At 38.4% G+C, this 14,695-nt stretch overlaps 1 protein-coding gene across 2 annotated transcripts in view; it reads right to left on the bottom strand.

The window, feature by feature from the left end:
- The window catches only part of SYDE2 (synapse defective Rho GTPase homolog 2), a 46,236-nt gene extending 31,960 nt beyond the window's left edge, over positions 1-14,276 (bottom strand). For both annotated transcript variants that reach the window (XM_080800883.1, XM_080800884.1), the window contains exons 1-2: positions 13,514-14,276; positions 3,806-4,477 (exon numbers count right to left, since the gene is read on the bottom strand). In XM_080800883.1, coding sequence (XP_080657009.1) covers positions 3,806-4,477; positions 13,514-14,261 — 1,420 coding nt within the window. In that variant the 5' untranslated portion in view covers positions 14,262-14,276. The remainder of the gene's footprint in view (positions 1-3,805; positions 4,478-13,513) is intronic.
- Positions 14,277-14,695: the final 419 nt, after the last annotated feature.

Genomic DNA, 14,695 nt, shown 5'->3' with positions numbered 1-14,695 from the left:
CTAAAACAGTCTATAGTAATTGGATTCCTGCTGTAGTCTATAATCTATTTTGTCATGGCTTAAAATGCTACCCAGTATATTAAATTGCTCTAGGTTTTTTTTACATTATTAAGGAGTTAATTTGACATTCTGACTTTTTCTACACATTGTACATTAAATATTTCTTACTTAAGTTCTTAACTAATTATTAAAATGAAATATTGTGTAAATTAACAATTTCTACTGTAGACAAGGCAATTTATTAAAATAAAAATGCTTTGTTTTTGTAAAATCCAAGAACTGAAATATTACCAAACTCAATAACTGCTGAAAATTAAACCAATATTACACTAATCAAATCATAGACTAGCTATAAAGGAAAAGTACAAAATGAAAATCCTTATAAATTCATGGGCCAGGCTAGAATCTAGTAAACCTGGCACATTCCTTCAGCACCTAGAACAGTAACTGGCACACAGCAGAAACTGAGTGTTCGTTGAATAAATGAATTAATCAACCAACCAACTGTTAGTTGTCTGTAAGTTGGTAAATCTTTTAGGAACTATAATAGAGGAATTACATATAACAACAGTTAACAGCCATAAAAACCCAGTAATGCTACTAGTGATTAATCCTAATTAAGTAAAACAGAACATGACGAACATCACTCCAATAGTAGTGGAAACAACCTATTAACACCCAGCATAACCAGTCAAATAGATCTGGACACATCAACCCAATTAAATGCTGCAAAACTGGCAAACAATAATGTTAATCTACATGTACAATACAAGATGAAAATACCAAAAACCAAAATCAGCATGCTAATGATTGCAACTAGTTAAAAGATACATATACACATGTAACTTGAGAGACAAAAAAAAAAACAAGTCATAATTGTGTTACGATGATTAAAAAGTTGTCATTCGTTTTCTTTTTTCTTCCCTATTTCTTGACGAGAAAATTATTTTAAAATTCAACCATTCTCTTTGCCTATTTCTCAACAGTTCTCTGTTAATACTGCTAAAGAAAACACTACCTTAGGTGACCTTTCTGATCAAATTAAAACAAAAAAAGATGACATGTAAATAAATTGTCTAAATATTCCCTTTGGTGGGTGCCTGGATGGTTCAGTTGGTTAATTGTCCAGTTCTTCATTTTGGCTCAGGTCATGATCTCAGGGTCCTGGAATCAAGCCCCGTGTTGGACTCCTTGTTCAGTGGGAAGTCTGCTTGTTGCTTGTCTTCCTCTCCCTCTGCCCCTTTCCTCCACCACCACCCCACTAGAGGTGAGCTCTCTCTAAAATAAATAAGTGAATATTTATAAATAAATAAATAGATAGATATTTCCTTTGGTCATATTTAATAGTGCTTATATTTTAATAATATGCTAAAGGGAAGAATAATAGTGAGAAAGGAGACATAAATGACAACCCTACCATACTTTCAAGTTTTGGGGTTATTTTTTGTTTTTGTAATGTCTGTTAGTCTTTCCAGGTTCACAATTTGCCACAAACATAAAATAATAAAATTTACAGACAAGTAACTTAAATCAAAGTACGTATCACTTTACAGACACTGGCTTTCTAACTTCCCAGTTATTCTTGTACCCTCTTGCCTTTTCTGCACCATACCAACCTGCCATGCTCTGCCACGCTCCTTTAAGCCTTCCCTACCACCCCACCCTAATCACAAACTGCCTTCCAAACTATTATATTATATAGCATTTATTTCTCTCTCCATCCAGATTACAAAAAAAAAACAAAAAAACACAAACTCATGCTGCAAAGTCAGTCTACAAATAGGAATGCACACACACAAAATGTTTTATTACCTTCAATCCCAACATGGTGGGGGGAGGGGGTAGTTACTTAATATTTGCAGTGTAACTTCTCAGTGTTTCTTTCAAAAAACTAATATCATATAGTACACACTGTTTTTTTAACTCACTTGTTCTCTTATCAATATAACATTCACTCCACCTCCTCATATCCCTGAGGAAAAGATTCAAATGCAAGTAGTTTATTTGTAAAGTACAGAAATACTAGCAAGAGGTGAAAAAATTCAGGGGAAAATCCAAGAATTATCAAGCCTGCTACTACTATGGGCAACTGGTGCTTAACCGCGGAGAAAACTCTGGGAAACGATGTCGAATTATGGCACTCAAGGAGGGAGAGAGCTGAGGTAGCCCTACACCAACTCCTGTCAGTCACTGGTTCAGGGGCACTCCCAGGCTGCCCTGCAGAGAAATTCCCTAAACCTTCACAGAGTCCTCAAGCAGAGATGCAGATACTGATGGCTGGAAGTAGGCGGCTTCCTTCTAAATAAGCAATAAAACACAAAGGATGTGGCCGAGGTACTGCCAGCACCTGCTATACGCCACATCTTGGAATATTCTGTATCACTTGAAATTTTTTTTTAGATTTTTTTTCTTATTTATCCATTTGAGAGAGAGAGAGAGAGAGCATGAGTGGGGGGAGGGACAAGCAGACTCCCCGCTGCCTGCAGAGCTGGATTCAGGACTCAATCCCAGGACCCAGAGATCATGACCTGAGCCAAAGTCAGACGATTAACCGGTTGAGACACCCAGGTGTCCCTCATTTAAATTTTATAAATTAAAATGACTTGATATAAACCAGAACTGCTTTCTCTTCAACACTGGATATCTGAACTAAATATGTTTTATGCTGTTTCCTGTGTAGTGTGTTTGGGACCAAATTTGAAAAGAAGCCTATCAAAAAATCAAGGCAATCAAAGAATAAAACCATAAGGTTGAACTATATGAAATGCCATGTTTTGCAGATCAGAAACTGTTGAATCTCAACAATTTCATATGGTTCAACCTAATATGCATCAAACTTCAATTATTTCCTTTCTAGGTTCCATAACTATTGTAGCACCTATTTCCAAGGTCTTTACTTCTACCTCTCACTTCTTTTTCTCTTCTTCCTTTCAGTTGTTCATGAGGAAATGTAGGCATGAAACCATAAAGTAATAACTACCACTACATTGAACACACAACTTTTCAGCTATAACCAGGCTAGGTGTAAATGAATGAATGAAGCAAAATCAGATTTATATAAAGAATATATCTTTCTCAGGGGCACCTGGGTGGCTCAGTGGGTTAAAGCCTCTGCCTTTAGCTCAGGTCATGATCCCAGGGTCCTGGGATCGAGTCCCATGTTGGGCTCTCTGTTCATCGGGGAGCCTGCTTCCCCTCTCTCTCTGCCTGCCTCTCTGCCTACTTGTGATCTCTCTCTGTCAAATAAATAAATAAAATCTTTAAAAAAAAGAAATTTAGGGGCACCTGGGTGGCTCAGTGGGTTAAAGCCTCTGCCTCCAGCTCGGGTCATGGTCTCGGGGTCCCGGGGTCCCGGGATCCAGCCCCGCATAGGGCTCTCTGCTCAGCGGGGGGCCTGCTTCCCTTCTTCTCTCTCTGCCTGCCTCTCTGCCTACCTGTGATCTCTGTGTCAAATAAAAAAATAAAACCTTAAAAAAAAAAAAGAATATATCTTTCTCTTCCACTCCCTATGATTCCATTCTTTCAACTAAGAGAAAAGTAATCACTGTCTCAAAGGAGAGACATCCTTTGAGTTGGTGTAGGACTCCCCCAGCATCTTCACCCCTTACAAAACCAAAGTCTGTGATAGAAATAATTAAACCACCATTTATATAAAAAGGTTTATAAGTGTTTTTGAGTTTTATTTTTACAAAAATACACTCACTCTGTAAGGAAAAGTACATGGCTATCATAGACATCTATATTCAGTTGTAACTACTGTCAAAGAATTGAAAAATGGAAAAAGAAAAGGCAAACATATCTTTACCTGCAAAAGGAGATTTCAATATGAGACTCTCCTCTACCATGATACCTTCTTGTGTCTTATGTCCAACCCTTTGCTTGACCGGCTGCATGAACTCAGGGGAGTGGATGGGCTCTACAGGATTCGTCTCATTGGACTGTGTGGTTCTGAGTTCTGAAGAACACAGCAAGTCTTCGGTGTACTGCTCTGCTTTCATTAGGTCACTGCCAGACAACACTCTCAAGCTAACAGTAGGAAACTTCAGAACAGGAGAGTCTACTTCACCAAAACGCAAGGCATTTGATATACCAAAGTCATCATCCTCAGGAATGGGGTTGTACCATATTTCTCTCTCATCGTCTGCATCATTTTCCTCATTAAAGTCTAAAGAACCGTTTCGTGAAGGTGAAGAATCTGTAGCATCACACACCATATATGTACAGTATTCTTCAGAGGACTTGAAGAAAGGTCGTGATAGCTGATGTTTGGGTGAGATGGATAAGTGACTTATGTCTTGGCATTTCTTATTTTCTTCTTCCAAATTAAAAGGTCGCAGAGTGCTCTGATATAGCCAATTGCGTTTCTTTGACACAGTGATGCTATTAAGTGGCTTATGACCTCTGAATCCAATATTATCCTTCAGGTCTTCAAGTTCTCTTCTCTTCACTGAAGACCCATAGACATTTTCAAATAAATCTATTTCAAAGGAAAAAAAAGATGGTAGAATGTAATGATGTAATGCCTAGCATATCAGGAAAAACAGGTCACTTGAAATCAGTTACTAAAACAATATTTTTAAAAAGATAGAAAGAAAAGTGTATTACATTTGGAGACTAAAATGAAACAAGAAGAATTTTGGCTTTTTCGCCTAAAAATAATTTCTATTATTTAGACTACTAGTATAAGTGACATAAGAACTCTGAGAAAAAGAATAAATTGTGAGACTGCCTTTATACACATGATAGGGCTCACAAAGACTTACCCTAAGCAAAACATACTTTATAAAAAGCTTACACGGAATGTTTTGTACACAGTATGCCTTTAATTAATATTTTTAATAATTTCCAACTCACTACAAGGTCCAGAAATCTTTAGAAAACATAAGTAATATTTCTACTTTCTCACACAAAGATGAACTTTGAGCAAATCTTTAAAAATAAGCGTGGCTTACTTAATACTAAATGCTTTCCTGATTATTGAAATTTCAGCACAACATCTATTTCCCAATCCTATAGTTATGCAGTAGCATTTTATGCAGGGTTTAAGTTCTAAATACCTAGGGCAAAAATAAAAATAAAAATCCTTTAAGAAGGTTTTAGATTAGAACCAGATATCTTGTCTCACAGTAAATACAACCAGCTCTTATTACTGGCCGGGCACAAACTTAAGGAGCAAGAACATAAGAATGAACAAAATAGTTCCTACCTTTAAAAAATTCATAGTCCAATGAGGGTCATCAAATACTTGTTATGTGTTTGTGTTAATATAATGAAATAAGGCTCTAAAAATGTATACATAACATTAATTCCATATAAAAAGGAACATATCCAAAGAACTGCATAAAGCAGGCTTCAATGACACTCAGTTAGTTAAATATATACCATAATACCAATTCACTAAACACAGAAAAACAGACAAAACCACCTTTCTAAAAATTTAAGATCATGCTAGGTTTATAAACGATGGAATTATAGTCTATCCACTTTAAGTATGTATATGATTGATTCATCTTAGTATTACAGCCAATAAAATACAATACCCTAATAACAGAGTGGTAAAAACACAATAAACTATGAGGAGCTTAATAACAACCAAAAAAATTAGGTTCATACATCATCAAGGTTTTTGGTAACCTCCCTCTACTGAACAAAAATCCCTTAAAAAATATAAACTTGTCTTTTTTTAATTCTAAATTTTACCCAACCAAGCAATTAATTTTAAAAAACCCTCCAACACAAACTGCATTTCAAGTTCAACTAGTTCCAGAGGCAGGAACAGACTAGGACTCAAAAGGCAAGGAAGCGCCCATGAATGCCTACTATGCAGTTACTTCTTGAGTGCCTACTATATATCAGTGATGAGAGATAAAACAGTAAGGAAGCCCTTAACCTCATTTAAGCCTCCACAAAAATGCTAAGACAGGTATGATTATTTCCACAAGCCAGAAAAAATGAAGAATATGGTCAAGGTGCTAGCTGTAGTATTCAAATTTAAGCCAGTCTAACCCGAAAATTCATGTTCTCCTACACCTGTCTCTCCTACACCATGCTACCCACCAGAAAGTAGGGAAGTAGGCAGCCCTTTCTGAATATGGTGATACTATCAACCCAGTTAGTAAGAATTAAGTGAGATAATGTTGGAAATATTTTGAAAGCTATATAGTACTACTCAGAAAAATCAAGTAACTTGCCCAAGACCACCTAGTTCATAAATGGGAAAGGCAGCACTCAAAATAAACTCTTCTGACTCCAAAGTTTGTAGCAGTACACCTGGTCCAGGACTAAGAGAAACACACGTCTCTACCTCCAAGATTTAACATGCAAACATGTAACATATTCAATACCTATCTTGAATTGATTTAGTTTAATTAATGAAAAACATGAAGATTCAAGAGTCTTGAGTTCTTGGTTCTTGGTTCTGTCTCCTTTCTTGGTTCTGTCTCCTTTAAAAGTAAGGAAATTAAAAACTGAAAATCAACACATACTCAGGAATTACTGGGGCCTCTGGATTTTTAGTGGTCACGTCTTTGTCCAAGTGTACTAAAAGCTAAATCTATTTCACATTTAAGTCCAAATCCCATATTATTTAATAGCACGTCAGACATTCATGAGGTATTACTTGTAATCTTTATACAATTGTAAATTTGAAGCCAAAAGTACAAAATTATACAACTCACAATGGCTAGGAGTCACATCTTATTTTACCTTTTTCTCATCTCATCTCATTTCTCATACCTTTTTCTCATATCATTTTCTCATCTCGAAAGATCCAACATTTTATACAGTTAGATAAATTATTTTGAGTCCTAGAGAGTTTTTTGACATACATTTTAAATGAAACAGACATGTTTCTACTTGTACTGCATTCCAAGGAGCTGCAATGACAAAAACAAAGCTACTGGCATCCCATACTTATGCAAATTGACCCATCTATTGACATGAGTATTTAATGTATAATATTAAAAGGAATAATTACACAAGATACAATGCAACTACTTTTCATGAAACTACAAACTACAAAAACTTGAAACCAAACAGTCTGATTGCTACTGCTGAATAATTCAAAATAGTACATGATGCTGAAGTTGAAATTTAGAGATAAACAGGTACATGATTGTGATTTCTGATAAAGGCCAAATATATTCATTTATTAAAATTGAATATAAGCAAAGCCTACGGGGCACTAAATTTTACTTGAGCAATTATTTATAGAGAATTTAAAACATTTCATTTTTATCTCCCTTAATTAAAAGGATGAATATGACTGTTAATGACACAGAAGTGAAAAACTATTTGCAATCTTCTATTTACTTCCTTTTATGTTAAAATTAATGTTCAACCCTACTGGCATAAGTTTGAATTACCTTTAGCTTCCATTCGCTTTACTTACAGCTATATTCATACATAAACACACACACTGAAAGAAGATAAATGTAAAAAAGATACCAAAATAAGTATGCAAGTTGCAAGGCAAAAAAGTCTTTATTCCCTTACAATTATACCTGTTGTGGTATAATTAATTAAATGACTAATTAAAGTCATTCTACTTTGAAAATATGTAAGAGAATGCAGAAGCAGCAATTAAGTTTTTCACTTAGAAAAATATTCTACATAGTAGTGAACTATTCAAACCAATTTGGGTTCTTAATTATTTCATAATAAATTTAAATGAGTTACTATTACTAAACATTTATTAGTGTCCTAGTTCAAAATATCAGCAAACTTTCTGAGAAATTATGCATTTTCACCCTCAGTGAAAATGTACCTATATATAGACATCTTTTTATCATTTAAAAAAGCCCTACTGCAGAAACAAACTCTGTTGCTTTTGCTTACTTCTCTTTAAAAAATCCTAAATAAAATACTGTATTAGAGTTTAAATAAATACAAACAGCCCTGCATAGAGTCAAACCTGGCAGCCCAGAAGAAATGACTAGAGTAAACTTAAACCTTAGGTTTATGCATATACATATATATATACACACACACACATATGTATGTGTGTGTGTGTGTGTGTGTGTGTGTGTGTGTATATATATATATATATATACACACACATGTCTTTCTCTTTTTGAAATAAATCTAAATAGGGAGATGGGTACAAGGGGAAAAAAAAGAAACTTATTTTTCTATCTTTTATGTTTCCTCCCTTGTGACTAACAACAAAGCCCTTAAGAAAAACACTGTGTGCTAGCTTTGGGGACAGTAGAGAAAAAAACCCTGAGACTGTTTTCAGGTCCATAAAAGTAAGAGGGAGGAGCAAGACAAAGATCCACAAAAGAAAAGATGAGCAGAATAAATAAATGCCCCTAAAGGGGTATGTTCTAGCTCAGTTCCCAGTGCTCTTCAAGGCAGTACTCCCCAACTTCTGATCATTTCCCTCTCCATCCAGAATCCTAATGATCTGGGCAAGGTAGTACTCTCACAAAGCCTGCTTGCCTTTCTCTTGATAACAGCTAACTAAGCACCAAACATGGTGCCAAATGGATTATCTTTTTTCATCCTCACAGCAATCTGAGTACTAAGGCTATGCCATGTTGAGTAACCTGTTCAAGGTCACAAGCCTGGTAAGGTAAGTGGTGGGGTCTGATCAGAAACCCAGAGGTCCTATTCTGATAACCAGTATAGTATAAGGCCTCCTCTCTGGCAGATTCCAAAATCTCACATTTACTGGTAGAAGATGAGACCAATATAGAGGGAACTGCTTAAACTTGTCACATGTAAGCAGTAAGTATACATGTATACATAATAAAACCAAAGCAGAAAGAGCTCAACTGCTTTGTTCTAATAGGGATCAGGTATCAGAATAAAGTAGAATGCTTTTTCAAAATTTTAACAACTGTATCAAGATAGGTGATAGGGGGCACTGGGAACTCTAGAATCTAACTACTCAAAGTATGTACCAAACAGTAGCATCAACACTAGGAGTTTGTTAAAATGCAGAATCTCAGGTCCCACCTCACGCCTATAAATCTGCATTTTAACAAGATTTTCAGGGAATTCAGAGGCACATTATGTTTAAAAAGCGCTGCTCCATAACCACACTTTGAGTGGCAATGATCTAGAAAACAGCCTTGGCAATTCTCAAAAAATAAACTCCACTTAGAAATGTAGGACTTTCAAATCAACACACTATTTTCTGCTGAATTTGTAATTCTCAGAGTTTTCCTGCCACCAGCAACTCCAATGTTCTATGGCACTCTTCCAAAAAAAAAAAAAAAAATATGCAACTGGACTTGCTCCTAGGGCCACAATGGCAGAATTTCTCAGAGGGGTATTTAAATTTAACACTAGAATGCAGTGGTGCCTGGGTGGTTCAGTCAGTTAAGCATCTGCCTTTGGCTCAGGTCATGATCCCAGGGTCCTGGGATGGAGCCCCACATGGGGCTCCCTGCTCAGCTGAGAGCCTGCTTCTCCATCTCCCTCTACCCCTCCCCCTGCTGGTAAGCACCCTCACACTCTCTCTCAAATGAATAAAATCTTTTCAAAAAAATAAAACAAATAAAAATAAAACTCGAAGACAGTAAAAAATTATATGCATATTGCCACTAATCGTGAAGAGGGCTCATGCATGAAAGAATTTGTTGAAAAAAATCCATAAAGATCATGTAGCTCAAAAAGATAAGAAACCAGAGCTACAAATACTTGAGAAAAAAGAAGAAATAGATGGGACTCCACATTATAAATGTCAACTTCCCTTTAAGGTTTATTACATGAGATTAAACCAGTTAATTATGCTATTTTAAGAGAACTGCCTAAAATTTTTAGACAAAATTTCCTTTCACAGAGAGTGTAGTAGCAAAAGTCGAGTCAAAATAGGCTAATTTTAGGGGCTTCTGGGTGGCTCAGATGATTAAGCCTCTGCCTCCAGCTCAGGTCATGATCTTGGGGTCCTGGGATCAAGTCCCACATCTGGCTCCCTGCTCATCAGAAACCCTGCTTCTCCTCCCTCTGCCCCTCCTCCTGCTCATGCTCTCTATCTGTCTCAAGTGAATAAATAAAATCTTGTTTAAAAAGGCTACTTTTAAAGCAGTAAAAGGCTGAAATATTTCAACCTAGTGTTTTTGAATTTATTTCTGAGTACTATATGCTAATTAAATTTATTTATAAAGACTTTTAATGAACTATAGTTGGCAAATTAAAATTCCTTTGTAATCTTAAGGCTTGCAGAAACTTGACACTATTTATCATGTGTAATGACTTTAGATTTCTTAAATAATCATCTCAATTAAGAACAAATTGGCCAATCTGTGAACACTACATACCCAATGCACCAAGTCACTGGCACTGTTACAGTCCCTAAAGTTTTAGAGGTTCTTAGGAGGAGCCAGAAATCAAACCAGAAAATCATTTTGGCTTCCATTTGTTATAGAGTCTCAAAAATTTCCCAAATACCTAAATATTAGGTAGATTATGTATCTTTGTCCCATGATACATTTCTATATTATAAATTCTGTAACTTTTTTTAAAACAAAATATCCTCACAAATAACACTGCATAGAAAAGTATGATATTAACCTTTTAGTCTAACATCTTTATATAATCTAAAATGTACTGCTTCATTTGGACTGCCCAATTAATTTTTAGAAAATATGACTGTAAAGTAGAATCCGGAAAATATATTAAAAAAAAAAACAAGACCAGAATCCATGTAACATCAATCTGAACTAAAGTTATTTAAAGGTAAAGGTTTAAAATAGATGTATTGATTTAAAAATTGTCTTAAAATCTATGTGAACTGGGGTGCCTGCGTGGCTCAGTGGGTTAAAGCCTCTGCCTTCGGCTCAGGTCATGATCCCAGGATCCTGAGATCAAGCCCCACATCGGGCTCTCTGCTCCACGGGGAGCCTGCTTCCTCCTCTCTCTCTGCCTTGTCTCTCTGCCTGCTTGTGATCTCTGTCTATCAAATAAATAAATAAAATCTTTAAAAAAAAAATCTATGTGAACTCCTTCATCTTTGCAACTTCTAGGTAGTTACCTACATTTCTGAACCTTATTGAAATTCCATTCATGTTCTCAATCCAAGCAACGTGATAAAATTTGTTGGGTCAGACCTCTAAAGAACTTTAGCATCTGTCTGACCTTAAATAAATACAGGTTTTGGAGTCATAAAGATGTAAGTCTGAATCTATGTAATTGTTTGAATCCATACACTAGTATATACAAACCATAAACTAGTTTGGGCAAACTACTCAACCTGTTTCTTTTATTGTTGTTAAATGACAAATGTCATACCTGGGTGGGGGGAGGGGTCATATGAGAACCACATAAAGTATCCAGAATGGTTTTAATAAGTTAAACTAACCTTCATGAAAAACAGTTAAAAAACAAAATTAGCTCTGCAAATCTATACTAGATATGTAAGCATTACACAAATTATTTTTGTCTTTCCTAAAGATCTGAAAGGAAGTAACATTTGATTAAAAAACATTAAATAATAACATCTGAGAAAGTTGTTTAAACCAGAAATTATCTGGGGCGCCTGGGTGGCTCAGTGGGTTAAAGCCTCTGCCTTTGGCTCAGGTCATGGTCCCAGGGTCCTGGGATCTAGCCCCGCTTTGGGCTCTCTGCTCAGCAGGGAGCCTGCTTCCCCCTCTCTCTCTCTGCCTGCCTCTCTGCCTACTTGTGATCTTTCTCTGTCAAAATAAATAAATAAAAATCTTTAAAAAATAAAATAAACCAGAAATTATCCAAGCTTTTGCTTAGATTTCTTGTAAAATATCTAAAATACTACCACATAGTGATTCTAATGTTTCATTTTAATTTCTTTTAAAGTTACTTCCATTTAATTACTTTCTCAATAAAAAAAAAATCAATGAATTCATTGTTAAGCATTACTACATTTATTACTTTTAAAGTCCTTGAATATTTATTTATAACTTAGGGACTTAAAGCCATCAGACTTTGCATGTTTAACCTTTGCAACAAAAGAGCATAAAATATTTGTTTTATGCAGATTTTTGCTATGGCTGAAATTTAACAAGCTTACAAAGAGTTAACTGAACCAAGATCATGGGAAGTAAAGATACAGTGGCAATAAAATATGGTTACAAATTATTTTAACCCTGCAAATGCATGATTTTAATATGAATTTAGGATAAAGTACATCTCTCTTTACAAAAAAAAAAAAATTACATCCTGTAACCCTTTTATTCAAGTGAAATGGAATAAAGTTGAGGGAAAAAATTGACAGGTATGGATTAGAGATTTATAGATTCAAAAAAAACATTCCAGATTTGTATAAGCTTTAAATGAATCATTTGATCCATTTGATTTGTCTTCACTGTGTGTTAAGAAGTTTTGTGAACTTTGTTTCTCCCCACTGTTTTGTATTTAGTGGTTAAACAAAGTTAATGTGTATAAACCCAGCCCTGGAGAATTTGTAATTCTTACCAGAGAAAATGACAAGTACTCTGAATACTTTTTACATTTCACCATCCAATATTTTTTAGAGAATTAATGACATGTACGTCTTTATGTTCACTAAAAGCCTTTATATTTAAGATTGTACTTCAAAGCATCATGTTGTTTTGGACTCAGTTTGAAGGTATTATACTTTTTTCAGGAAAGAATTTTTACTATTTACAACATAATTAAAAGATTTCTAGAACTGGTACTCTAAACCTTCAGCAAAAATTAAAAATCATGTACATACAAAGCTGGGAGCAAAATCCTATTTATAAGGGCAAATATAGTTAAGTTTACAAATGACTGTAAAAAAGTCTACACTTTCTTAGAAGCACAGGAGACATCTTTTTTTTATTAAAATACTAGTGCCCTTGATTTTCCACAATAAAAAGATTACTCACTTTGTTAGTTTTTTGTGGAAGGGAGGAAGGAGGAAAGGTGGAGGGAAGTATGTGAAATCCTACTTGACTAAAAAGAAATTTTAGTTGGTAGTTTTGTTTGTTTGGTTGGTTTGGTTTGGGTTGTGTGTGTCTGTGTTGTGTGCACGCCGGCCGGGGGGTGGGGGGGAGGACGCCTAATGAGTAAAATGACAGTTTATGAAGCCCATAAAGTCTACCTTGGATCAAGTTCAAATTCACAAACTCCACAAAGTCTACGGATTTGCCTAGAGCCACAAAGAATAAAAATCAAGGCAGCACCGCCCGACTCTATACTAAAAGCCTGTGGTGAACTTAACCTTTACTCACTGTCCTGCTGAGAGTAAGCACGCTGGTTCTTCGGGAAGAAAAAGCAAAAATCCCAAGGTCCTCATGCCACTGTCTTTTAAAAAAAAAAAAAAAAAAAGGAAAGAAAGGAAGGAAGGAAGGAAGGAAGGGAGGGAGGGAGGGAGGAAGGAAAACGGAAAGAAAAAAGAAAAAGGCCAAACAAGTGAACGCATTATACTAAGTAACCCGGTACACTCAGCTGCCACTTACGTGACACTCACTTTGGCACCGGCACGTACCTGTCTGCAAAAACATACCTTATTCCTCGCTCTTAAAACAGAAGCCCAGGTGGTAAAGATTAAGACGCAAAGTGTTAGCATTCTGATTGCAAAATAACCTACCTGTTAACGTAATTCTTTGGTCTGGAGGCACGGAGAGGACTTGGCTCTCATGCATTTTCAAAGGGCCCAGATTTGGAGAGGTCGCCTGCGCTCCCGTGACTTTGGCGGGTGCCCCCCGGGAGCGACCCTTCATTCCCAAGGACAACAGACGTCCTTTGTACATCCACTTCTGCAGCTTCTTGACTGTCACCGCGGGAGGCTTGAGGAAGGGGAACCCCTCCTGGCCGTCTTCTTTGCCGCTGCGTACCACAGCGGACCCCGCAGGTTCCCTGAAAGGGCTTCCAGAGGAGCGGCCGGGGTCCCTGGAGCGGGGAGTCAGGAGGCCGGAGGGCGCGGCGGCCGGGACGCTGCCTCCGCTCCAGCCGTCCATCCCGCCTCCACGTGGCGGGGGCTCGTCCAGGTCTCCGCGCGCGCCGCACCTGATCCAGCTGTCGCTGGGCCACCGCTGGAAGGGAAGAGGCTTGGCACCCACCCGGAGGCTCTCGAGGCTTCTGCTGCAGGACAGCCGCATCCGAGGAGTCCGCAGGCGGCCTCTCCCCGACTCCCTCGGAGGCGACCGGGGCGGGGACACCTGCTGCCAAGGGCGGCCACCGCCTCCCCGCTGCCAATCTTGGGGGCAGGCTCGGCGGTCCGCAGCGCCGCAGGGGGAAGGCGGCTGGCCCAGCGCCCGGGCTCCCACAAGGCAGCCGCGATTCGCCCAACCCCTGTCGCCCCGCCGCGCGCCCGAGTCAGGGGGCAGGTCGTGCATGGCCTGGATCAGCAGATAATAGGCCTCTCGCAACTGGGTCTGCAGCCTGCCTGTCTCCTGGCGGCCGCCCTCCGCCCCCGGGGAGGAGCCCGCCGCCGGGGGAGGCGGGGGCCACCGCTCCGCCTCCGCCCCCTTAGGCTTGGGCGCCGAGTGGGAGCCGCCGGGCAGGTTCTCGTAGTAGTCGGCGTCGTCCTCCGGGTCGTCCTCCTCCTCTCCGCTGCCTTCGGAGCCCGGCGGGGCGTGCAGACAGGCTCGAGGAAACCCGCCACCCGAGGAGAAGGCCTCCTTCCCGCCGCGCTGAAGAGGCCCGAGCGCTCCCCACTGCTCCGGGCGCCCTCCGGGGACCCGCGCCTCGGGAGCCCACGCGTGCGGCGACGGCGGGGGCTGCTCCAGGCTCTGCCGGGCTGCGCGGGCGTGCTTGCCTGGGCGGGCGT

This window comes from Martes martes (genome assembly GCF_963455335.1).
Source record: "Martes martes genome assembly, chromosome: 4".
Classification (NCBI taxonomy): domain Eukaryota; kingdom Metazoa; phylum Chordata; class Mammalia; order Carnivora; family Mustelidae; genus Martes; species Martes martes.
The sequence above is the reverse complement of the archived record's forward strand: the minus strand, read 5'-3'. Positions and strand labels throughout refer to the sequence as shown.